This window comes from Lampris incognitus, chromosome 2 (assembly GCF_029633865.1).
Source record: "Lampris incognitus isolate fLamInc1 chromosome 2, fLamInc1.hap2, whole genome shotgun sequence".
Taxonomy (NCBI): domain Eukaryota; kingdom Metazoa; phylum Chordata; class Actinopteri; order Lampriformes; family Lampridae; genus Lampris; species Lampris incognitus.
Window position 1 is genome coordinate 108,639,212 of NC_079212.1, and position 27,708 is coordinate 108,666,919.

Consider the following 27,708-nt stretch of genomic DNA (forward strand, 5'->3'; position numbering starts at 1 on the left):
TGGCATTTAAATGCCAAGAAGTGGTCAACAGATCTCAAGATGAGGCAGAGATAATTAAGTTAAACAAGACATACGATATCGCCAAAGAAGAAATGCTGTTCACAAAATTTAAAATAGAAATGTATATTGAATTTACAGTCACTTTTTTTTCTCTCCAGTAACGATACTGGCATGTGTGCAATTCATCAGGGTAATACTCAGATGCTAACTCAACTGGCACTGCAGCAATTTTCTGGTACAACCAAATTATTTGCTAGTACCACAAACTGAAAAATTTTGTGGCAGGCAGTGTAAATGTTAGTCTGGTGCCCTGACCCAGCCATTTGGTTGCTATTCAGATTTCATCTGATGTCATCTAAAGCTATACCGAGGGAATCTTTTTTCCTCATTTGTAAAACAAATTTGGGATTTACTAAGTACTTGGCTAGTTCAGTTTCTGAGATCAACTTCATTTACCTCTTGTTCTTTTTGAAAGAATTGACAAACACACACATGCGGCAAAGACAGATAGATGTATACATACACAGTTAACTCCAACTGAGGGCCGGTTTTGCATACACAGATTAAGCCTATAGTCCCGCACTAAATTTTTGTACACATTCAAAATATGGTTTAATCCAGGACTAAATCTGTGTCTGCACAGCTGGGCCTGAAGGTTCAGCTGGAGCTGCTGAAACCAAAAAAAGTGCTCTATTTCTTGGAAATAGCAAACAGACAGAAGGAGAGAGAGAGAGGGGGGGAGAGGGAGAGGCAGAGAGAGAGTTGGATTACTGAGGTTTAGCAGGGTTGTGTTTGCTCAAAGCACTTCTTCAGATGTCAGTCTGTTGATGTGACCTGTGCATTGCCTGGGGTGAAAGTAAGAGTTAACCTCCTTGCTAATAATGCAGACTTCCAACTGCACCAGAGGACAGGTAATGACCTACATGTCAACTGGCATAAAATGAAATTAGATAGCTTTGCTGGAAGGTGTTACTCTCCCACTGAGCATTGCAAAAGGATTGGATCAAAAGCGCAACGAACTATTCTAGTGATTAGTTAGAAATTTTAACTAATATGTGAACAGATAATACCATGAAACCACCAGCTATACAGTACGCAGGGGAACTGGTTCCAAAACTATGGCACATTAGGGATCACAAGCATAATTACTCAAAAAATTGTAAATTTTCAAGTTAATACCAAACAATATGAAGGATTCTTTTGATTATCCATTGAAATAAATTCACAAGATAGTTCACGGGATTAAAGTGCTGATTTTGTGACGACGTCCTCTGTTGACAGTGGAAACAATAAAGGGCAATGCATTATTGATAATTATTGGATACCAAGTTGTTTCCTCTACCTCTTCTACAAACATATACACATGCAAGTGTATGTTCACACACTCACTCCCACACACCAAACATGCATATACACACATACACACACGTGTATGCACGCACACGCACACACGCACACACACACACACACACTTTCTCTGACTGTCTCTTCTTTTTATCTCCTGTGTTCTCCTTTTTCTTTCAACCTACACGTAAGCTGTCCCTTCCCATCTCTCGCTTTCTCTTTCTCACCCTCTCTTACTATTTTTCCTTTCTCCCCTTCTACCCCCCCTCTATTTAGAAGAAAATCGTTGGAGACTTAAAGCCTGGCACCAAGGATCTGGTTGCCTAGACATCACAGGGTGATACTTAGGCAAGCAGAAGCAATGTGTGTGTGTGTGTGTGTGTGTGTGTGTGTGTGTGTGTGTGTGTGTGTGTGTGTGTGTGTGTGTGTGTGTGTGTGTGTGTGTGCATGCCAGCGTACCACTTTGTGTTTGTCTATGGATTTGTATTTGTGCATGTTTGTGTGTGCACATGTGCCTTTGTTTGAGAGTGTGTGTGCATACTTAAATCATCTATGGAAAAAATCTTCACAGCAGCTAGTGATCTGATGCCTGCTCCCAAGCAACCTGACAGGTTGTCAAACAGACTAATGATTTAATAACAAGCTGGCAGTTCAAGGGGGGCATCCACTACACCCAGTCCTCTTAGTCAGGGGAGAGGAAGCAGGAACACAGCCTCCCTCCCTTCCTCACTTGTCACCCTTGTCTTTATATTCTTCCTTCTCTTGCTATCCTCCACTCTTTCTTCATCTCTCACTTTTTTTCTACTCTGTTTCTATCCTTCTCCCTCACTCTCTCTATTCTCACAACACTCGCCCTTGTTCATTCTCTATCTCTTGAGGCCTGAAAAGTGAGGCAGATGGTGGCTTTGAATAAAGAGAGTGGTTGAGGAGGGCAACGGGGAGAGAAAGACAGCTTTCTCTCTCCCCCTCTGTTTTGATTCCAAGAAGTCATGCCAAGCACGCAGGGGAAAAAAAACAAAAAAAAAAAAACAACCTCAGAGCAACTCCAGCCTCCGACCCATGCAACAGTCCAATCCTATTTGCGCCTGGATCAGTGCTCCAAATGCCAATGTTCGGTCACTTCACCCAACTCATTATGGAATAAGGAAGTCATCTCCAAAACACAGATCCATTTGGGAGTATAGAAACAGGAAACAAATGATAATTACCCGAATGCTTTTCACTCAAAATCTTGTAGTCATCTACACAACAGCTCTTAAGTGGTACTGTTGTTTGGTTCATGCATTCAATTCTTTCATTCATTTCTATGTGCACAGTAGTCTAATTCAGTATCAAGAAGGCGACTGGGCAAACTGCACGCTTGGATGAAAGGCAGGGAGCCACCATGGAAAGGTTGCCAGTCTGAGACTGTGCCATTACACAAAAACACTCATGACACCTGTTGACAATTTGGAGTTTCCAACACACAAATGTGTCTTTGGACTGTGGAAAGAAAACATTCCACTTTGTTCTCTCCAAAACAGAATGTGCCACATAAAAGGCGTGGGAGTGCCCCCCCCCATACACACACACACATGCACACACATGCACACACACACACACACATAGACACGATTTACATTTTACCTTTTGGAATTAAACTGGGGCACACTAAATGATTTAAAGGCCGATGATAACCCCAGTTTGGCCATTGCAACTGATTGTCAAGTTCATGAATGCACTGTCTGCACAAAATAGGGCAGGTGTTCACTGATAGTCAGCACATGTTATCTTGTAGTGTGTGGTCATCTTGACATTCAACTTGCTCACCTCCTAGTTGAGCTTTCAACCAAAAAATAAAACATGTTAGATTTTTTGCATTTGATCGTGTGTGTGTGTGTGTGTGTGTGTGTGTGTGTGTGTGTGTGTGTGTGTGTGTCCACGGCTAATCTCATATACTGGGCCTATCAGCCTAAAATGTTTGATGTTATGGATGTATGATCAAAAACCTCTCGTGGCTGAGGTGAATCAAAACCTTTGAAAAACCTTTGTTCTTGCTACCGCCGCCCCCTCTCTTCATTCACTTTCTAGCTCGCTTGACCAATGCTGCCCTCCGTCACTGCCCTACGTAAGTCAGCGAATCATTCAGTGCTGATCTCAGCACAGGAGAACTGGAGGAACAGTGGATGAACCAAAAATAATAACCTCTGTCTTTATTTTCATAATATAATAAAGCTGGGTAAACCGTTTATGCTTGTACATGTGCAACTCACATCTACGGTTGACTCATATTGGGCAGTGACATGATCAGAAGTTATTAAAATAATTTTGATAATCCAAGAAATGTGAACATTACAAAGGAACAACTTCCTCTAGGTTGCAGTCAAAGTAGGAAGTGTTGCATATTCTTGTCACTGCCCGATGACTGCAGTCTGAATTAGTGTGCTTGTCTATGATTGTAATCCAGGAAAGTCAGTCATTAAACATGTGAAGCCGCATCTTTTCCCAGTTGATCAGGACTTTAAAAAGTCCTCTAGTGTGTTCCTGGCTTTAGGTGGTTTACAGTGTAGCCTGCTGATTACAATGAAACACCCCTATTGTTAAAGTATCAAGTTAAATGCCTGATTTTCTATTAATTAAAATAATTTCATAAATAATTAACAGATTCAATTTATCTACAAATATTTAAAGAAAAAGGAGCATTTTATTTTACGAAAACTTTCTTCCAAAATAGCAGGATGCCTTACTGACAATACAGTAATGAACTTCAACTAAATATTGGGACATTTGATATTTGAGTATGAACAGATTGTGCTGATCTATAACCTCATACCCTCTTCAACGCAACTGCAGTGTGACTCATAAATATTACACAGAAAATACCTTGCTTGCTTTTAAAACCTTGGCCCATGGGGTATCAGTATCAGTAGCTTGAGACAACTCTGCTATCACAAAACTCCCTTGACTGTATCTATGAGGTGTTTTTTGCTTTCCTTTCTGATATTTTTGAATTTTAAATTTTAACTACATGAAAATAAATTAAATGAATTAAAGCTGCTCTAACAAAATCTACTCTTACTTGCACAAGCTCCTACTTCTGGAAGGAGTTTATTAAACACAAAGCCTTCAGCAAGTGAACCTTACCTGTTGCATTGTAGAAAGCAAGGAGGGAAAGGCATACAATTGAAACACGCTGGCCTCTACACAAAGACAATATGAGTCACGTTGCCCAGGGCTGGTACTATTTTTCAGTGGTCACTGTGATGGGACTTGAGTACACGTTCCAATCATCAGACGAAACTTCATGAAGAAATTGCACCCGACATTAGAGAGCATGCACTTTCCTATTTGAAGCCCAGTAAGAGCAGAGAGCATACCCCATTTCAAAGAACCATTAGTGGTTTAAGTGGAAATGGACCTAAATACTTTGGACTGACTTCACCTCTTTTCCATCTGATCATGTAACATCACCAACCCTTTCTTTTGCTTCATCAATCTCTTTTCTTCCAACTCTTGAAGCTATCTCACTATACGATCAGGAAAAATCGCTTCGTTCTAGCATGTTGCAAAATCTCCCCCATCATGACAGAGTGATGCAGTCCTGATGCAGCAAAAAATACCCTGAATGATTTATATAACCTAAACTGTACCCTCTCTGCTGTGCTCCCTAACCTTCTTTCCTCTTTCCTTACTTCCCTTCCATTTGTCCATTTTATATCTTTTCTTGTGACCATTTTAGGTCTGTGATCTAGCCCAGGAAAGGAAAGGCAAAGGGATCATGTTACCACTGCAGAGAAAAAGATGCAACTAAGGCAGACAGAAAAAGATAAAGAGGAGGAGAATAAGAGAACGGAGGAGAAAATGGGCTTCTCCTGACCACCATGTGATGCAGTGGGGACATTCAACCTCAAGGGCAAACGGATAATTGATTCTGAATGACTGACTTAGATATATCTATTGACATATGTTGACTGTGGTTAAAGTGTAGAGTTGTGGATTCTGACTTTTGTTAGTCATTCTGCTAACTTTGATAACTCCAGGGTCTCTGATGGGATAATATGTTAACGTGCTAATGTACAAATACACTGATGAACTTTGAAGCCTGACCTTGCCCAGGAGAATAAGAATAACAGACTGGATGTTTTGTAACACATTGTTTTATCTTAATTACGTAAGATTTATCTTTTGTTTTCTATGCACTAATAATGGAGTGAAATTTGTGTTATAGCTCCCTCCAACACAATATGTTGTGATTTTAACCTTCCAGATAAGGACAAGTTTGAACAGTCCTTAATGGAAGGACTGAATTTTGACAGAGTAAGATTATACTTGTAGAAAAAAAGTATTTTTGTGTATGTAAAAGTATTCATTAAGCTACTGTATGAATTGAGTTATAAGATACTTTGTTACTTTAAAAGAGGAAAACTCTCTGACCTTGAAATCAGTTTTTAGGGAGAAAATATTTTTTGTTGTTGATGATACTATAATTTTTAGTGTGTCGAGTCATTCTGAGGGGCGTCTGCCAAAGCAAAGTTAGCAAGCAAATCTATCAAAATATCACAAGACAGCAGCGATATTTCTTGAAATGTATGTAGTGAGACTTACAGCTGTGCTGGCAGCAGCCTGCTTGGATTCTTCAGTGAGGAAAGCCAACATCCGCTCCACTTTGCGTTCTTCTTCCTCACTAATGTAGTCTGTGTCTGTTGGTTAGAATGCATAAACATGCACGCACACACACACACAGAGCGAGAGAGAGAGAGAGAGAGAGAGAGAGAGAGAGAGAGAGAGAGAGAGAGAGAGAGAGAGAGAGAGAATTTAATGCATAAATGATAAGTCTGTCTAACATTAATGTACAGTGCCTATAAAAATATTCACCACTTTGGAAGCTTTTATGTTTTATTGTTTGACAACACTGAATCACAGTGGATTTGATTTGGCTTTCATGTCAAAGTGAAAACACATTTTTACAAATTAGTCTAAATTTATTGAACACAAAATAGTTGATTGCGTAAATTACCCTCTTCAAGTTAGTATTTAGAAGAAGCAACTTTGGCAGCGATTACAGCCTTGAGCCTGCGTGGCTAGGTCTCTATCAGCTTTACACATCTGGATAGGGGTCGGTCAACCGATTATCGGCCTGGCCGATTATCGGATCCGATATTCAGCATTTTCACAATTGTCGGAATGTTTTTTTTTTTTAAATCCGACTGCCAATAAATTAAATTAATTTAAAAACGCACTACTTTGGCTCTGATGCAGCTCTCTGTAGTCACCAATCCGTGGTCTCGAGCAATGTCCTGCCCACAGCAGTATCTGATTGGTTACATATCACGCATAATAGCCTATCAACTCGTATTTGCAGAGTGGAGCGGAGCTGTTTTGAAAGTAAGGCAGCAGATAATGCCGAAGTTGCAATAAAATTCACAATCATTTATGCGCTAGTTGCAAAAACACCACAATCTAATCATCTATTTATATGATGACAAGCATGCCTAGTTTTCCAGTTAAACCACTAAAAACGCTCCAATAATGCACATTGTTGCAGCGATATACAGAACTACAACAAAACAATAGAGTTCATGTATATAATGATAGCTATATCTTTGAGCAATGTTAGTGCCAGTGCAACTGGAACTTATTTTAGCTATCATATTGCAAACGTACGTTACTACTGCAGTGCCCGTTCAAACGTCACACTCGAAGGAATACAGCACTACTCCCCCATGCACAATGTGGGTTGCAATGGCAGAGTGGCGCTGCTCATTTCCACTCATTGAATCCACGGGAAGTGAAGAAACAGAGGGAATATGGATGTAAATCCCCCCTCTGACCACAATATGGGTTGCAAAGGGTTGCAAAGGCAGAGTGGCGCTGTTCATGTATCCATTCGTTGACTCCACGGGAAGTGAAAAAGCGGAATTTATACATGTATATACACACACACACACACACACACACAACTTTGTTAAAAGAAACATTCAACGGTAGGGAAAGTGCTCAACAAATAAGGAGCAAAATAATCCAGTTAGTCAAGTATTTCCATTTCCATTTGGTGACATTGTTGCACTCATCGACAAATTAATTGCTTTTTGAAACACGAGTTTAACATTTTTTTTGTGAAAACTTTGTTTTCCAATTTTCAAGTTTTTTTGGAATAGGTATACAAGACACGAACAACAACAACAACAACAAAGAATCTTGTAGGAATCCCCCCTCCCCCCAAGGCTAAAAAAAAAGACTATGCAGGGATTTCTTATTCCAATTCCACATAATAACCATATTTCTAAAGACAATATAAAGTTGTACACATATATCTATAAGTATTGTCGTTACTACCAGGTAAATAAAAAGTACATTCAATAAAAGGGAAAACCTTCAATAAAGTCTATGAAAGGACTCCAGGTTGAAGTAAAGGTTTTGCGGGTTTTACATATTTTATATCGGAGCTTTTCTAAAGGTAGAAAGGACAACACCTCCCTCAACCATTGCAAAAATGATGGAGCTTTATTTGACTTCCAGTTAAATAGGATAAGTCTGCGTGCTAGCAATGAGGCAAATGCTCATTTGCCTGCAAAGTTGTGACCTTAGAGTTAGGGGGTGGTATGCCAAAGATGGCTGTGTGAAAATCAGGGGTTATGGTCGGTTTACAGATATGTGAGAATACATGAAATATCTGTCCCCAATAACTGTTGAGGGAGGGGCAAGCCCAGAACATGTGTCCCACCGAGGCTGGACTATGGCTGCACCTCGGACACCCAGGGTCTGTGGTGGGAAAGATTCTGGCAAGCTTGTCCCCCGAGTAGTGAAGACGGTGAAGCACCTTAAATTGAATTAAACCATGTCGTATACACAATGAGGACGTATGTATACGAGTTAAGCTGTCCCGCCATGCCTCTTCAGAAAACTCTATACCTAAATCTCTCTCCCATGCAGTTTTTGTTTTGTCCCAGGATATCTGTTTCAATCCCTGTATCAGTGTGTAAATTATAGAGACCCGTTTTTTCCCAAAGGGATCCATCTCTAGAATAACATCTAATTGGCTCCTGGGTGGCAGATATGGAAATGAGGGAAACACTTTCTTGGCAAAACTACGGATTTGAAGGTATCTAAAAAAATGGGATCTGGGTATGTTATGGTCTTTGGTAAGTGTTTAAAATGAGGTAAATGTTCCATCTTTAAACAGATCACAGAAAAACACCAGTCCATTTCTATGCCAATGTTGAAATGCATTACCTAGCAAAGATGACGAGAAGAATTGATTATGTGCTACTGGAAAAAGACTGCTAGTATGCAAATGTAATCCAAAATGCCTCCTAAACTGTAGTCATATCCTAAGTGAAGCTTTAACCACCGGGTTTGTTATTTGTATGTTACGATTATGTGGTAGCAGGGAGGCGAATATCGGTAAAGGATTGGATAAGAGTTCCATGTGAACCCAATCTGTACCCTGTTGATTCTTATATGTAAATGCCCAATGTAAAAGTTTTACAATGTTCGCAGCCCAGTAGTAACAAATAATATTAGGCAAGCCTAATCCCCCTGTCTCCGTAGGGACCTCCAAGTACATTTTCTTCATCCTGGGGTTTGAATTGTTCCAGATGAATGATGGAATGAATCTTTCAAATTGTTCAAAAGTTGTCTTAGGTATGAATATGGGAATCATTTGAAAAAGATAGAGAAATCTGGGTAAGACTGTCATTTTAACTATATTAATGCAGCCCGCTAATGAAATTGGTAGCGTTGACCACTTTTTAAAATTTTGTTTTGTTCGTTCTATTAGTGTTTTAAAGTTATGGTTATATAACCTCCCCATTGTATGGGTGACTTTGATTCCTAAATATGCAAATACATGATGTTCAAGTTTAAATGGAAAGCTAGAGTAGTCTCTATCAGTGTGGTTAATCGGAAAAAGCACGCTCTTTGAATAGTTTATCTTATAACCTGACAGGCAACCAAAGTTATCCAGGGTAAGTAATAGTCTTGGTATAGATTCTATTGGGTTGGATATATATAACAACAGGTCATCTGCATAAAGTGATACATTATGCCATTTACTGCCTCGTGAAATACCTTTAATGCCATCCTCTAAACTAAGAGCTATAGCGAGTGGCTCAATTGCCAAATTGAACAGGTAAGGAGAGAGGCTGCAGCCCTGTCTGCAGCCCCTATGGAGTGAAAAATAAACAGAAATAATATTATTCGTCTGCACTGCGGCTGTCGGTGAGGAATACAATATTTTAACCCATGCTAGGAATGAGGAACCAAAGCCAAACCTTTCTAGAACAGTGAATAGATATTGCCATTCGATGCGGTCAAATGCCTTCTCAGGATCTAAAGAAATCACTACTTCTGTCTGTTCTACGGAATGTGGTGTGTACAGTACATTAAATATGCGGTGCATGTTATAGAATGACTGCCTGCCTGGTATAAAACCAGTTTGATCAGGGTTAACAGCCGTTGGGACTACAGTTTCAATACGGGTGGCCAAGATTTTTGTAAGGATTTTGTAGTCGCACAAGCTTACAGGGTGGTAGGAGCCACCCAGTAGGGGATCTTTGTCTTTTTTAAGTAACACTGATATGATTGCCTGCATCATAGTTTGGGGTAATTTCTGTTGGTTAAAAATTTCCTGATACAACAGGTTAAGTATTGGTGCCAGCTTGGTAGCAAATGCTTTATACATTGAAGTTTAACATTTTGAATGTTTTCGGGATTTTTGCAGGTGAAGTATAGTATTACGCTGAACACAAACTGCTGTGGGAATTGCATTCACAGTTTTAAGAAAGCAGACAATGTTTCAAGAATTGCGTTCAAGCAACTGAAAAGAAAAAAGCTGAAATTAAAATCTTATTTATACAATAACATTTTAATTACAGCTTTTTTTTTTGGGAGTCAAAAGTACATCATGATTAACATGGTCATCAGGAAAAGGCTAAGCCTCTTAATACAAACATACATTTCCAGTGTACAGCAGGGCTATACTTCAATCCATATCTGGAAAACTGACCTGCTATGTGCTTTGCTTGCCATCTCTGTAATAATTACTGTGTAAGGGGATACTAGGGTTGATACAGGGCTGAGTCCAAGAGGGAGATTACAAATGGCATCTGGGAAACACTTCGTTCAAAAACATCTATCCTGTTACAACAGAAAGGCTATAAATAAAGAACACAGGGAAAGGTGAACTAAAAAAAAAAAAACCCAAAATATTCTACTGCAATCCTATCTCACTTTATAAGCAATAACTTAAACTTCCCTGACACTTATACTTATTAGGGATGTGCACAGCTGACTATTTTCATTGACGTTTAACCGCTGTGTTTGTAATCGACTAGCCGACTAGTCTAAAATCAGAAAACAGCTAAAATTGAGAACATTTCGATCTATAAGGTCAAACCGCATTGGAAAAAAATATTGTGAGTATATAAAGGCTATTCAATTTCTGGTACCGATTTTCAAGAACAAGGGCGATGTGCAGAACTGTAACAACTACAGAGGTATAAAGTTGATCAGCCACAGCATGAAGATTTGGGAAAGAGTAAAAGAAGCTAGGTTAAGAGGAGAGGTGATGATCAGCGAGCAGCAGTATGGTTTCATGCCACGAAAGAGCACCACAGATGCGATGTTTGCTTTGAGAATGTTGATTGAGAAGTATAGAGAAGGCCAGAAAGAGTTGCACTGTGTCTTTGTAGATTTAGAGAAAGCTTATGACAGAGTGCCGAGAGAGGACGTGTGGTATTGTATGAGGAAGTGTTACGTCTCGCCGCTCCACACCCGCTCTGCAGTGTAACCTTGGCCAAGGCTCAACGTCTCCCCGCTCCACACCCGCTCTGCAGTGTAAGCGTACCCGGAGCTCTGCCAACTCCACCTGATGCCTGTTTCCTCGTTACCCCTCCACTCACCTGTTGGCAATCACCTCCCTATATCTGGCTGTGTCACTCTCAGCTTGTTGCCAGTTCGTGCCGTTCCCTGGGAGAGTACTTGTGCTTGTCCTGCTCATCGAAGTTTGTTTACTTACCTGGATCTTCCCTGGAGATTTCTCTGTTGGACCTTCCTCGTTGCTCCCCTTCCCCTGTGCGCTGCTTTCCGTTTACGAAGAGGATTTCTTCACTCCAGCGTTGCTGTGATTTTCCGTTCTCCTTTGGTATCCTCCTGTTTACCCCCCCCTCCTGCCTGGATTAAGGGCCGACTCCACTGTTCCCGGATTAAAGGGCGACTCCACGGTTCCCGGCTTAAAGGTGGACTTCGCGTTTCCTGGTGAGAGTGGACTTCCTGAGTTTTCTCTTCAATAAATTAGCCTGTTGGTCCCGCTATATTGTGCCTTCTGTGTTTGTGCTCTTGGGGTCGGGTGCAAACCCTAACAGTACGAACTGGCCATGACGACCCCAGCCAGCACAGACGGCACACCCACAGCCAATCCGGTGCAAGCAGCCCTAGTAAAACAAATTCAGATTACCAACGCCCATTCCCAGCAATTACAAGAGGCTTCGGTTGCTGTGCAGGGTCTCCAGTCTCAAGTTCAACCCCTGCAAGCTTCTGTGGAAGCTTTAGCTGTCCAGCAGGCGGCGATGGCGAGTCAGCAGGCAGAGATCATGCAACAACTGCAGACCATTTCAGCAGCTCTTGCCAACCAGCAGCTGAACCAGCCTGTACCGCCAGCAAGTGCGCCCCCTGTGGCCGCCGCTCCAGTAGATCCTCCGGTTCCTGTTTATTTACCCCGTGGAACCATCATTACCAGTCCACGCCCATTTGACGGTAACTTTGAAACTTGCTCTACCTTCATTATGCAGTGTGAGCTTGTTTTCACACACCAGCCCACCGTGTTCTCCAGTGATGCTGTTAAGATCGCTTACGTGACCAACCTGCTCAGTGGTCGAGCAGCGCAGTGGGCTACGTCTTCTTGGTCCATGGGGGCCAGCTACTGTAACTCTTATAGAGACTTTGTCGCAGAGCTACGTAAGGTTTTCCACCATCCGGTAAGCGGTCGGGATTCTGACTCACGACTGAATAACATCCAGCAGGGCGGCGCCAGCGTCACAGATTACTCCGTCGACTTCCGCCTGGCTGCCGCTGAGAGCGGATGGAATGACCAGGCCCTGCGTGCCACTTTTCGTAGAGGATTGAGCGAGGCGGTGAAGGATCAACTTGCTACCCGAGAAGAACCCTCATCTCTGGATGACCTCATTGCTCTCGCTATCCGCATTGATGGACGTATCCGGGAGAGAAAGCGTGAGAAGGCCTTGCGTGGAACTTCCTTCAATCCCAGAACTACCTCTGCGTCAGACCGAACCGCTGTTCCCGTTTCCCCTGCCAATCCCTCCTCTGACTCTTTCGCGACAACGCCACCTGGGGATGTAGAAGAGCGGATGGAGGTAGGACGTGCTAGACTTACTCCTGCTGAACGGGAGAGCCGATTCAAGGCAGGTCTTTGCCTGTACTGTGGTCTTAAGGGGCACCGACTCCGCGACTGTCCCTCACGGCCAAAAGATTAGGCTTACCAGGACCAAGGGAGATCCTAGTAAGCCGCCTTTCCTTCTCCCGTGGGTCCGAATCTCGCGGCCATCTTGTTCCTATTGCTTTAGTCTGGGCGGGCCAGAGACTTTCCCTTGGAGCCCTGATTGATTCCGGAGCAGATGATAGTTTTATGGACCTTGACTTTGCCTCGCAGGCAGACATTCCCCTTGAGTCTCTTGGGACCCCCATTGATGCGTTTGCCTTGGATGACCGGAGATTAGCCTGTATCACACAGCGGACCGTCCCCGTTACTCTCACCGTTGCAGGTAACCACACAGAGACAATGCAATTTTACATCATACGTTCCCCGCTTAATCCAGTTATCTTGGGATGCCCCTGGCTCAGACACCATGAACCCCACATCTCTTGGTCCACAGGCACAGTCCTTGGATGGGGCTCTACTTGCCATGCCCAATGCCTTCGTGCAGCTCCTAGTGCTACGCCTTTGAGCTCGCCTACTCCCCTGCCTCCTGATCTCTCCTCCGTGCCCCCTGTGTATCATGACCTTGGTGAGGTATTTAGCAAGACCCGTGCTAAGTCACTCCCGCCTCACCGCCCGTATGATTGCGCCATTGATCTCCGTCCTGGGGCTACTCTTCCCAGTAGCCGCCTCTACAACTTGTCACTCCCTGAGAAGGCGGCCATGGATGAGTAAATCACCGAGTCCCTTGCTGCAGGTCTCATCAAGCCCTCGTCTTCCTCTGTTGCTGCAGGGTTCTTTTTTGTGAAGAAGAAGGACGGGGGACTTCGACCTTGTATTGACTACCGGCAACTGAACGCAATCACCATTAAGAACAAGTACCCGCTTCCACTTATGAGTTCGACTTTTGAGCCTCTCTCACAGGCGACCATCTTCACCAAGCTAGACCTGAGGAGCGCTTACCACCTCGTGCGAATCAGGGAAGGCGATGAGTGGAAGACCGCCTTCAAAACACCCCGAGGCCACTATGAGTACTTGGTGATGCCGTTCGGACTCACAAACGCACCAGCAGTGTTTCAGGCGTTTATGAACGACGTACTCCGTGACATGTTGGATGTGTTTGTCGTCGTTTACCTGGACGACATCCTCATTTTCTCCCAGTCTCTTGAGGAACACGTCCAGCATGTTCGCAGGGTACTGGAGCGCCTCCTCCAGAACCAACTCTACGTCAAGGCGGAGAAGTGCCTGTTTCACTCCCCCTCTGTGGATTACTTGGGATTCATCGTAGAGAAGGGACGGACCAGAGCAGATCCCCGCAAGGTCCAGACAGTGGTGGACTGGCCGGAACCTACCAACCGTAAGGAGCTGCAGAGTTTTCTAGGGTTCGCAAATTTCTACCGGAGATTCATTCGCAACTACAGCCAGCTGGCAGAACCGCTTACTGCGTTGACCTCCCCAGCCAAACCCTTCATCTGGTCTCCTGCTGCCAGCTCTGCTTTCCAAGTCCTCAAGACAAGGTTCACCTCGGCCCCAGTGCTGCTCCATCCTGACCCCAAGAGACAATTCGTGGTAGAGGTTGATGCCTCGAATTCAGGCGTAGGGGGGGTGCTCTCCCAGCGGTCGGCTGAGGACCAGAAACTCCATCCTTGCGCCTTTTTCTCCCGCCGATTTCTGCCGGCCGAGCAGAGTTATGACGTTGGAATCCGGGAGTTACTGGCTGTAGTGGCTGCTCTGGAGGAATGGCGCCACTGGCTCGAGGGCGCTGAGCACCCGTTTCTCATCTGGACGGACCACAAGAACTTGACTCACCTGAGGGCAGCTAAACGTCTCAACAGTCGTCAGGCTCGGTGGGCTGGCTTCCTTAGTCGTTTCAACTATGTTCTGACTTACCGTCCTGGGACACGCAACGTAAAGGCTGACATCCTGTCTCGGCTACACCCGAAGGAAGGCGCGTTTGAAGAGCCTGAACCCATCCTCCCTGCGGCTAGAGTGGTCGGTGTGGTCACTTTTGGTCTTGAGTCGGCTGTTCGCACTGCCCAACGTGCTCAACCCGCTCCGAGTAACGTGCCACCCCGTCGCCTCTTCGTCCCAGATGCTGTTCGGTCTCGAGTTCTTCAGTGGGGTCATAGCAGTCGTTTCTCCTGTCACCCAGGAGTTAGTCGTACCCAGTCGTTCATCGCTCGGCGCTTTTGGTGGCCAACTATGCGGGAGGATGTCAAGAGCTTTGTAGCGGCCTGCACTGTTTGCGCCCGCAGCAAGGCCTCTCACCAGGCGCCATCTGGTCTGTTGCAGCCACTCCCTATTCCTAGCCGCCCCTGGTCTCACGTGGCTTTGGATTTCGTTTCCGGACTACCACCTTCTCGGGGAAACACTGTGGTTCTCACCGTCATAGACCGTTTCAGCAAGGGCGTCCATCTGATAGCCCTTCCCAAACTTCCTTCGGCTGCTGAGACCGCGGCCCTCTTGATGCAACATGTCTTCCGGCTTCATGGCCTGCCATCAGATGTAGTCTCCGATAGAGGTCCTCAGTTCACCTCACAAGTGTGGCGTGCATTTTGTAAAGGCATCGGAGCCACAGTAAGTCTGTCTTCGGGCTACCACCCCCAAACAAATGGTCAGACCGAGAGGGCAAACCAGAGCATGGAGACAGCGTTGCGTTGTGTATGTAACAGCAAGCCCTCCACCTGGAGTGACTACCTACCGTGGGTAGAGTACGCCACCAATTCCCTGGTCAGCTCTGCATCTGGACTTTCTCCATTCGAGGCATCCCTGGGGTATCAACCTCCCCTGTTCGACCCACAGCAGGATGAAGTGGCCGTTCCCTCCGTACAGCTCCACTTGCGACGCTGTCAGCGTGTCTGGAGGACCATCCGGACAGCACTGCTCAAGGCTAGGGAGCGCGCTCGCAGAGGGGCTGACCGGCGACGTACCCCTGCGCCGGAGTACAAGAAGGGACAGAGGGTCTGGCTGTCCACGAAGGACGTTCCCCTCCAGACAACCGACAAGAAACTCTCGCCCCGCTTCATTGGTCCTTTTGAAGTCCAGAAAGTCCTGAGCCCGGCAGCTGTTCGGCTGAAGCTGCCTTCCTCCATGCACATTCATCCTGTCTTCCACGTCTCTCGAGTTAAGCCCGTCTCCAGCAGTCCTCTTATGCCCCCGGTTCCTGAGCCTCCGCCTCCGGAATTTGTAGATGGTCATCCTCAATGGAGGGTCCGCCGGCTGCTTAAAGTCCGGCGCTGCGGCCGCGGGTTCCAGTATCTCGCGGACTGGGCAGGTTATGGACCTGAGGAGCGCAGTTGGATTTCGCGGAAGCTCATTATGGATCCCTCTCTCCTCGCCGACTTCTACCGTGCCCACCCGGGGGCGCCAGGTCAGTCGCCAGGTGGCTCCCGTAGAGGGGGGGGTACTGTTACGTCTCGCCGCTCCACACCCGCTCTGCAGTGTAACCTTGGCCAAGGCTCAACGTCTCCCCGCTCCACACCCGCTCTGCAGTGTAAGCGTACCCGGAGCTCTGCCAACTCCACCTGATGCCTGTTTCCTCGTTACCCCTCCACTCACCTGTTGGCAATCACCTCCCTATATCTGGCTGTGTCACTCTCAGCTTGTTGCCAGTTCGTGCCGTTCCCTGGGAGAGTACTTGTGCTTGTCCTGCTCATCGAAGTTTGTTTACTTACCTGGATCTTCCCTGGAGATTTCTCTGTTGGACCTTCCTCGTTGCTCCCCTTCCCCTGTGCGCTGCTTTCCGTTTACGAAGAGGATTTCTTCACTCCAGCGTTGCTGTGATTTTCCGTTCTCCTTTGGTATCCTCCTGTTTACCCCCCCCTCCTGCCTGGATTAAGGGCCGACTCCACTGTTCCCGGATTAAAGGGCGACTCCACGGTTCCCGGCTTAAAGGTGGACTTCGCGTTTCCTGGTGAGAGTGGACTTCCTGAGTTTTCTCTTCAATAAATTAGCCTGTTGGTCCCGCTATATTGTGCCTTCTGTGTTTGTGCTCTTGGGGTCGGGTGCAAACCCTAACAGGAAGTCAGGAGTTGCAGAGAAGTATGTAGGAGTGGTGCAGGATACGTATGAGGGAAGTGTGACAATGGTGAGGTGTGCGGTTGGAATGACAGATGGGTTCAAGGTGGAGGTGGGATTACATCAAGGATCGGCTCTTAGCCCTTTCTTGTTTGCAATGGTGATGGACAGGTTGACGGACAAGATCAGGCAGGAGTCTCCATGGACGATGATGTTCGCGGATGACATTGTGATCTGTAGCGAGAGTAGGGTGCAGGTTGAGGAGAGCCTGGAGAGGTGGAGGTATGCACTGGAGAGAAGAGGAATGAAAGTCAGTAGGAGCAAGACGGAATACCTATGCGTGAATGAGAGAGAGGACAGTGGAATGATCAGGATGCAAGGAGTGGAGGTGACAAAGGCATTTGAGTTTAAATACTTGGGGTCAACTGTCCAAAGTAACGGGGAGTGCAGTAGAGAGGTGAAAAAGAGAGTGCAGGCAGGTTGGAGTGGGTGGAGAAGTGTGTCAGGAGTGATTTGCGACAGAAGGGTATCAGCAAGAGTTAAAGGGAAAGTTTACAAGATGGTTGTGAGACCAGCTATGTTATATGGTTTGGAGACAGTGGCACTGACGAAAAGACAGGAGGCGGAGCTGGAGGTGGCAGAGTTGAAGATGCTAAGACTTTCACTGGGAGTAACGAAGAAGGACAGGATTAGGAACGATTATATTAGAGGGACCGCTCAGGTTGGACGGTTTGGAGACAAAGCAAGAGAGGCAAGATTGAGATGGCTTGGACATGTGTGGAGGAGAGATGCTGAGTATATTGGGAGAAGGATGCTGAATATGGAGCTGCCAGGGAAGAGTTGAAGAGGAAGGCCAAAGAGGAGGTTTATGGATGTGGTGAGGGAGGACATGCAGGTGGCTGGTGTGACAGAGGAAGACGCAGAAGACAGGAAGAAATGGAAACGGATGATCCGCTGTGGCGACCCCTAACGGGAGCAGCCGAAAGTAGTAGTAGTAGTAGTAGTAGTAGATAAAGGCTATTCAATTTAGCAAATCTTATTTAAATGCTGCAGTGAAGGGTAGCCTACATTTCTGGGCATGCGAAAAAATGATTCGGCAAAATGGTTTAATTTCAGACAAACATCACGTTAAAACAACTAATTTAATTCAATAATAAACGGGTATTTAGGCTTAGCCCAAAATATGGAAAAGACCATTTTTATAGGCTTACGAATTTCGAATAAACCATTTCCGCTCCTCCGATTGCGGTGCTGAAAAGACAGGCAGCGCAGACACAGGCTATGTCAAAGTAAACAAATAGCCTACAACACATTTTTATAGATCAGTGAAAATATTTATTTCATAAATGAAAACATGCATGGTTGGGTGATTGGTGGGACCAGTACAGAATATTAAAACATTTCATATTGACAGGCAGCAAGATCGCTATTGCATAGGCTATTATGAAAAAAACAAATGTAGGCTACTCACTCAATTGATAATATGGCTAATCTATTACTATGGACAAACAGGCTATCGAGACCAGATAAGATAATATAAGAAATACTTTATTGTCCCCGTAGGGAAATTCGTTCTGGGCTCCTCATAAGTTGGATATACATCAGACACTCAGAACTATAAACAGTTGAGATGTACACATACGTTCAGCAAACGCATCACCATAGGGAACACCATGGACACCGACACGTATTTCTCGCTGCAAAGGGCTGTAGTGGCACTTTTGAGAGACTCCAGCACGGATAGCATTGTCTCTATTGTCAGCCAGTTGTCGTCTGTCAGCTCCAATGTCTTAGCCTCTGAAAGTTTGGTGATAGATATGTCAGAGAGGATGACAGTGATGGCCCATCATTGCTCATGGAGCTGTGCGAGCATGTCACTTACAGAGTTCCAGCGGGTTTGACACGACTGTATAAGTTTATGCTGGGGCAACTCCTGCTGCTCTTGCTTCTTCTTTACAGCCACGGTGGCCACATACTGCGATGGAAATGGCTCACGAGTCTTGTGCACGTAGCTACCAGTCGGGTCATGGTGTTAGCCTTCATTCCATCATTTATCACCAACAGCAATGTATGGGAAAAACATGGCACCGACTCCCAGTCCAGCATGACTTCATTTGCAAACACCATGTTAGCCGCATTATCATGAACACAGGGGATGACCTTGTGTTCCAGTCCCCATTTGCTGATGGCTGTTCATAGGTACTCTGCCAGTTTTTCCTGCCGTACGCTTCTCCTCAAGTGTGCTCGTCTGGGGCACATTACTGACCAGTTCCCCGTCAACCATGAAATGACAAGTAATTGTCATATACGACACGGTAGCCGTGGATGTCCAGGCATCAGTGGTGATTGCCACATACTCTGCCTTTTCCATGTACTTTTTCATGGCTGCTGTCATCTTATTGTGCTCCAGTTCCAGTCTAGATGTTATCACTCTCCTCCCTGGCACCGTGTATCCCAGCTCGATGTAGTTCAGCAGTTGCTGTCATCTTGGTGATTATCTGCGTTATTCTTTCCGATCGGGAGGGATCACAGCGGCGAGCAGTAAACCAGAGAAGAGATTGCTTTTGGCTGCTAGCACTAGGGTTACCTTTAGCAGCACTAGCTGTCTCTCTTTGGAGGGTCACATCCAGGTGTCTATATTTTAAGTGATTCCTCATGGCTCCAGTTGAATAATTATATGCCAGTTTCATTCCACACAACCTACATAAAACCTTTCCATCCTTTTCCAATTCAAAATAATCCAACATGTGGCTGGTTTTTCAACTTGACATTTTTTCTAGCTTGCATGACCGTTTATCTAGTAACCATGGTAACAATGCAAGTAGGCTACTTTTTCGTAGCCTATTTTTCAAAAAGCAACATTTTATTAAGATGGCATGACAGTAATTTGGGTGCAAATTATGTAAATGTGTAAAACAAAACATGTCTTATATCTTATTATTATTTTTTAAATAACAGTTTAATCGACTAGTATTTCCATTCCGACTAGTAGGGCCAGCTTCGTTAAACGGCTATACGACTAGTCGGCGCACATCCCTAATACTTATGTTATGCATTTTGTTTTATTGAGGTATGTTCCCTTGCATAACAATGGACTGCTGCACAGCTACACCTGCAGCAGACCTTGTCCAGCTGAAACCATGATGTATGCTGCACAGCTATGGTCAATGGATATGGAGAGATGTGTACGGTCCACAGGCTACAGAATGCATGCATTACACTCAAGGCTCAGCGTTTTCGTTTTTTACCGATTTTCACTGAAAAATACCCAGATTTTTTAAAAGGAGCAGATTGGTTTAAACTGATTTTCACCCGGATTTTATGTTTCCACAGATCCAAAAGTTTTTCCTGTTCATGTGAGGTTATGTAACAGTGTCCTCTTGTGGCGAAATTCGGCATGCTGGATGGCTTTGAACAATAAAAACTGAAAATGCTGAGCCTTGATTACACTGTACCATGGCATTGTATTGGAGGCTGTGTCTCTAAACCATGTGATGAGAATATATTATGAGAGTTTGTATGGTGTTATTACGTCTTTGCACAGATGCACCAAGACAGACTCCTTTTCTAGGAGTGAATTTGATTTGCTTTTATATAAAGCAGCCATTTCTGGCCGTATTAAACTTACCATTTTGTCCCTTTGAAATTAAGATTTCTATTTAATGATGCTAAACAAAAACAAACTCAACCTAGACAGGGAATTAATTAAAAAAAGAAACTAATGAGATAATTTAAACTTGCTATTACCAATGTTAATGGTGAGGGAAAAAAAGCAACAAGTTTCAATTGTCAATGCTCTTCTTTTATGTAACAGTATCAAAGATGCAATATATAACCACGGAGTTCACAGTAATACAAGTAAATGACAAATTATTTTTTTTTACTTCACTTTTGAAAGAATAAAAAGCAATTCTCTAAAATGATCCTCTTCGCATTCACACAAAAGCACAAAATGATACTTTCCCCCCTAAGAAAAGTGTTCGTGAAGCACTGAAACAGAAGGTCCAACTCTAAACTCTTTGTCTTTTATGGAGCAATGGCCACCATACCTGCCAAGACAATGATATAAGCCAAAACACACCATGGCCAAGAGTTTCTATTCAACTCAACATCTGTCACTGGCATGCTTTCTATATTCAACCTCTCAGACACTTTGTTAACACCCGTGGACAATTCAAGATGACAGACAAGAGGAGGGGAAGGTTTGAGAGAATGACAAAGAGAGAGAGAGCGAGAGAGAGAGAGAGAGAGAGAGAGAGAGAGAGAAGAGAGAGAGAGAGAGAGAGAGAGAGAGAGAGAGAGAGAGAGAGAGAGAGAGAGAGAGAGAGAGAGAGAGAGAAAGCATACAGAAAAATGAATGAGAGAGAAGAGTAGGGCAAAGATAAACAGTGTAGAAAGAAGACAAGACAGGGTCTCTGTGAGAGGGACAGTGAGGTAATGGGAAGCACAGAAGTAATTGTAGACAGTGAGGGAGAGAGAAAAACTGGTAGAGTGGGAGCTGTTAGAGAAAGAGAAAAACAGCTATAGAAGGGCAGAGGTAGATGGATAGAGAGACAGCCTGAGTAACAGAAAGAGGCAGCCTCTCTGTGAGAGAGAGGAGAGGCAGAGTCGGAGAAAGCAGAGATGAGTGAAAGACAGGAAGGCTACAAGACAGACTGTCCATGTGAGAGGGAGACAGGCGCTTGGAGACAAGAGTGAGAAGGTGACTCAGAGAGAGAAATAAAAAAATAAAAATAAAATTAACACCGGCATAGGGCACAAAAATTAATTTTGGATTTTGAAAAACAACAAGAAACCTCCCTAAGGTTTCTACCCCTCTCAGCCTGTTCTGTAGAGTGGAATGTGACTTTATCAGCAGCCTGGGTTTCAAGATGTAAATTCATTTTCTCTGCAGACATTTCACAAAACCCCTTTATAAAAAGTTTTAAGCCTTGAACCAATCCAACCAGTTACAAGATAAATCATGACCTCATAACAATTGATTCAATACAAAAAATAACTGATAAACAGAAAAAAAAGACAAAGCTACAACAAAACTATGTACTTAACATCGATTTCTCCTCCATTAGGAACAAAAGTTGAATAGGTACCAATGTTATGTATTCATTTCTTGTAGGACTCACAGAAAAGCGCTCTAATGATTGGTTCACATAATTTGTTGCTCCTACTTGTCATAGCATGTTTGCATAAAGTTGAACATTTTTCAACTTTACATTGTCGCCTCGCTTGGTATCGCCCTGTCGCTGTCACAGATATCTACTTGTGTCTTTAGCCGCTGTTGGAAACGACTGACTTGCTGTCAATTACAGAGATGTGAACACCTCGTCAGAGCAGATAATCTCCATGGTAACATCAATGTCTCTGATCGGTAGAGCCCACTTGAGGACTGTGGGTAGTGTAGTACACACGGGTTCGGGAAAAAAATGGTTTCTTGAAAACAAAATTGAAATCAGACTGACTTATGCTTCTACAGAAGCATAGACCATCATTTCATAATCTCCTAGCTCATGAGAAGTCTACCTCCTATGGTTAATATATTATCCTGGTTTTTACCTATCAATTACCCATTACAACTATGAATGACATTTTTACTTAAGGAAGTCGACGTTAAACTCTATTTCATTCCTCCGCTTCTCATCATCTTCCTCAATTCCTCTCCACCCCTCCCTCCTTTCTCCCTGTCGTGACCACTTTTCATGCCTTTGACCAATCCTTCTTTTCCTCTCACATTCCCTCTCCTTCCTCCCCCTCCATTTCTGCCCTTTTTTTTTTACTTTCTTTCCAAGTTATTTCCGCTTCTTTTCCTCTCTCTCATTCCACTTCCTTCTCCAAGCTTCCCCTGTGCAGATGCTTGCTCTCCCTTTAATTTCTCCTCCTCATATCTTCTCCATTTCTTGTTTTACTCCCTTCTTTTGTTCATTTGTGTTCTACTTTTTTCAATTAAACCTCCTGTCCTTTTCTCGGCTCTCCACCCGACGCTTCTTTGCAGACTTATCTACTCTTTCTTGTCCCTCAAGTCATCAGCTTCTTCTCCTCATTGACATCCTCTTCTGTAACCTCCTTATGACTTGTGTTCTCAACGTCTTTGAACCCCCCCCCCCCCCCACACACACACACCATCTCTAAATTTCCATTATCTCACATCTTGTGCTCATCCTTTTTTTCCACTTTCTCACAGTTCCATTTCTCCCTATCGGTCCTTTCCCACTCCCGTTACACTGCCTCCCAGAACTGCAATTAGCAACCTTTATTTGCTTTTGATGCTTTTTTCCTTCCCTCCGTTCCCTTTGCCATTTTTTATAGTTGTTATATTTTCAAATGTTGTATTTATGATGTTCAGTATTTGGTTCATAATCACATTGCAACTTATTCAGCTTTGAATATTTAAATTACACCATATGATGCTATTTCTATACATCAGGGCTTCTCAAAGTCTGGACCTCAGTCTGTATCCGAACCAAACGACAAGTCAGTCCAGACCCAGCCCATACCTTGTGCTATGAATACAATACATTATGAAATGTACCATTTTCTGTTTTGTGTATCTGCTGCCAAGTTCACACATTAATGTTACACTGGTGAACTTGCTATGGGGGTGGTGCGAAGCTTTTATTGCACTTACAATAACGTAACAAGTGTAGTTGTCATCAACTCGAGTGACAATATCTTCACTTCACCTGGTTCACTATCTATCCTCTGCTTCTGTGAGTGTGTGTGTGTCTGTGTGGAGAGGCTGAACCCCACCCTTGTTGAAACACAGAGCAGAGAAGAGGAGAGAAACTAGAGTGACCATAAATGACAGTAACTAGTAGCCTATCGGTACACGAGTTTTCGTTAGGGTTAGAGCCAATCAGAGGCAGTGTAGGGCAGGTCTTCGCAGAACATTATAAAAGTAATAACTTGTAACAAACGTTATAGGTGACTTAAATTGTATTTTGTTATCATTCTGAGCCTCTGACCTTGAATAAAAATCAGAAGTGGACCTTTGAGTAATAAGTTTGAGAACCCCTGCTATGCATTATTCATATTTTACACCCCACCCCTTATTTGTATAATCCTTTTCAGTGTTGGTTGGGTTTAGCTGGGTGTTGGGGATTGTTTGAAATCACCCATGAAATACTTCACTTTGTTCGTATTCACTCAAGAACACATGCCCATATTCCATATGTTATGGTAAAAGTGCTCTTGCGCTTGTTTTTTAATATTTCAGTAGAGTCTAGTGGGGCCACCCATAATGGCAAGAAAGGGGGAAAGCTTTCTGGGGCCCAGCTGAAAGGGGAAGGGGAGGGGGGCATGGAGGTCTGCAATAATAATGTTCATCCTAAATATAAGCAATGGTAATGGCAGTCCCTAACCCTAACCTGCTATCGATTGTGACCTGGCTAAACAGATGGACTTTAAAGACATTATAAAGGATTTTGCATCCAGTAAGACAAGGAAGATAGCTGTATAAGAGGCAAAGATGAAGCCGTAAGTTAAGAAATAGCATTTTCTACCAAGAAATGTATGGGTTAATTGTAGCAGATCTTTTTTGACCTTGGTGTGCTTAGTAATTGTGTCAAAGAGTTATATTATGGCGTGTGTGTGCCTATGCCTATGCAGCCTCCGTTAATGAGTAAGTCTGTATCAGTTTACATGTATGCATGTGCTTATTAGGACAGAGAGAGCATGCGCATGCGTTGATACGGGTAAAGCAGATTGGGAGGGGTCCAATTCCCTGGATCTTTTCAGGGGCCCAGCCATTTCTGTGTGTGTGTGTGTGTGTGGGGGGGGGGGGCTGGCATCTAGTGATGTTTTTGCACACCATTCAATATTGTCATTTTGCATGCTCATGTATTTTTTCAACCTGAACCTTATCCATTTTTTCATGCTTATTTAACTTTTTTAATTTTTAACTTAATTTTATTTTTTGGGCTCCCCCTCCCCCTTTTCTCCCCAATTTTACTTGGCCAATTACCCAATTCTCTTAGCTGTCCTGGTCGCTGCTCTCTGCTGATCTGGGGAGGGCTGCAGACTACCACGTCTCCTCCGATACATGTGGAGTCACCAGCCGCTTTTTTTCACCTGACAGTGAGGAGTTTTGCCAGGGGAACATAGCACGTTCCCCCTCAGGACCAACCAGAGGAGGCACTAGTGCAGCGACCAGGACACATATCCACATCCGGCTTTCCACCCACAGACACGGCCAATTGTGTCTGTAGGGACACCCAACCAAGCCGGAGGTAACACGGGGATTCGAAACAGCGATCCCCATGTTGGTAGGCAGCGGAATAGACCACTACGCCACCCGGACGCTGCCTATTTAAATTCTTAACTCTATTTCTATTCAGCTCCATTTCTCCTGCTGCTGCAGCAGCTTAGCTTCCCAACAGGTATCGTCACAATTTCATCTAAACTAATCTTCCACATCCTTTTGCAATCATATCTTCCCACCATCTCTCTCTTTAATAATCTCTAAACAATTGTGCTGCTCTTCCACATTAGCGGCCTGATTCTTTTCCCCCATCTCTTCCTTTAGTCTCTCCCACTTTCTTTTATGGGTGGCAAAGTGGCCTAGTGGGTGGACAAAGCACCCAGTGAATAGGCTGAGTAGGTCCAAGCTCTTGTGCCTTTAAACGGATTGTCATGTCATTACCTTCCCTGCTTCTATCTTTGCTGAATGACCATTTTACCTTGTCCATTTTGCTTATTTCCCCTCTCTTGCACCTTTCAAATATACTGTAGAAATTAAAATACAGCAATCTTTAGTGTGTGCTTATTGAACCACTACCCTGCTATGATTTAAAGAACTTGTAGGGTGGAAGGAAGAGTGTGTGTCTGTTCATCTGTCAAAAGGCGGAGGAGATAGACATGGAACAAGTTTGTTAAGGGTTGGTTATAACATTTATTTAAAAATGTACCATTTGATTCTTTTGTGTTACTTTCAGGAAAACATTTTCTCCGGTAGTTATGCATGACAGTGGCTTTGTGGAGGGGTTATCAGTGCAACACCTCTCTCTGGCACTAATTTCACGGCTGATTTGGTCCAACTGAACAAAATTAACTCTTGCTCATCTAGGCAATTATCCTGAGATGAAAAGAGAGAGAGAAGGGAAAGTGTGAAAATTTCTTGTTCCGACACAGCCATCTTTCCATTATACCATTGTAGATATAACACATTTTCCATGGTTGTTCAGCCATATTCTTCATTGCTCTGTCTTTTTTTTTTACCTCTTTATTAATAACATTCCTGCATTATCCACTCATTCTGTATCATAAATGTTGACTTAAAAAATAGCTTGAAAGAATTCCTCTCTCACTCATCTCTTCCTTTGCTCTCTCTTTCCATTCTCTCCATCTCCTACCATCTTTCTTTTTCTCTCTCCCTCTTTCTCTCTCTCACACACACATGCACACCCTTCTTTTCTTTCATTTTTCTCTCCACTTGCTCCCCCTCTCTCCCCTCATCCATCTCTCCAAGCCCACCCTCCCACCTCCACGCCCCAATCAAATGTATTTTCTTTCAGCACTGATGTGGTAGCATTGTGGGCTTGGCTGCGAATTGACTTGTTGGAAGACTGCCATCACACTGATCTGAGGGGAGAGATTACTACCATGTCACCTGATGATGTCTGGCAACATATGGAGAGACAGAGAGAGGGAGAGATACAATACAAGAGGGAGGTATTGACTGAGGTACCACCATTACAGGGAGGCGGAAAAGGAAAGGTCACACAGGACAGCTGTGTCAGACAGATGGATATCCAACTATCCACCAATCTGTTGTATTATGCTATTAAATCCACACTGATGTTGAACACAATACTGGCCACCAAAAGTTGCCCTTTTCATCACCTTTAAAATGCCTGTCTGATTTCAGTGGTACACACCATGTACATCTGTCAAGTCTTAGCTCTGACAGATATGACCCTAAATATCCCAGCTGTCTGTACTTTACAACGGCACTTACACTGCATAGGCACAAGAATGAGAGAGCCATTTGAAGCTTGATGCTAACATGTGGCTGTCTTACACAATACACGGTGTGCAATAAACACATCTGTTGAGGCGAATAAAATAAAGCCTTTCCTCCATTCTTTGATGGGAAGAGATAAAGAATGACATTTAAAGGGTTTCACAATAGTTCATTATACCATGCAGGTCATAACAGTCAAACACATATTGTGATAAGATGCATATAGTGATTAGAATAATTTGTAGTGTGCTATCCACTATCAATGTCCCTTTGCATAATATACAACTCCTCTTGTCCTTGTAAAGTATGTAAGTACGGTCAAATCTTAGAAGTGTCTACACATCTTAGAGCTAATGTAACAAATGCATATTTGACTTCTACTGTGCTTGTTGAATGATGTAATGATAATATATAAAGTTTCAACATGGGAATTGGTGATACATATTAAACCAATGTTTCAAAGTCATTGGCACACCGCATTAACAATAGCAGTATAGAAAAAAGGCAAAGGTGCGATAATAATGCAATGTAGTAAAGTGATGATATATATATATATATGTGTGTGTGTGTGTATGTGTGTGTATGTATATATATATATATATACACACGTATATATATAACTATTAATAACTACCACACTACATTTCTTGAGGAATTACGCAAATATATAAACTTCATGTCACACAGAAATATACGCTTAACAGCTTTTATGTAGAGGTTTTTCCATTAAAAAAAAACAATTTGTGGACTCTATTTTGCCATTCCACAGCAATAGCTATAACTTGGATTATACAATCATCAATCAGCACATTGCCAGATGTCCCTGTTATATTATAATAACTGCTTCTTTTCTTAAATCATTTCGAGTAAGCATACAGTTGTTGTTTTATAAGCTTGTTCAATGCTATGTGCATGTCACCACATCATCCTTCAGCCTGCTTTGAGAAACCCTACAGAGACCCTAATGAGCTGCATTATC

The 27,708-nt window shown here is 43.7% G+C and overlaps 1 protein-coding gene across 1 annotated transcript in view; it reads right to left on the reverse strand.

Moving 5' to 3' along the window:
- The window catches only part of LOC130106773 (E3 ubiquitin-protein ligase RNF123), a 349,957-nt gene that overhangs the window by 47,273 nt on the left and 274,976 nt on the right, over positions 1 to 27,708 (reverse strand). The window contains exon 38 of the mRNA XM_056273023.1: positions 5,929 to 6,023. Within this exon, the coding sequence (XP_056128998.1) occupies positions 5,929 to 6,023 (95 nt within the window). The remainder of the gene's footprint in view (positions 1 to 5,928; positions 6,024 to 27,708) is intronic.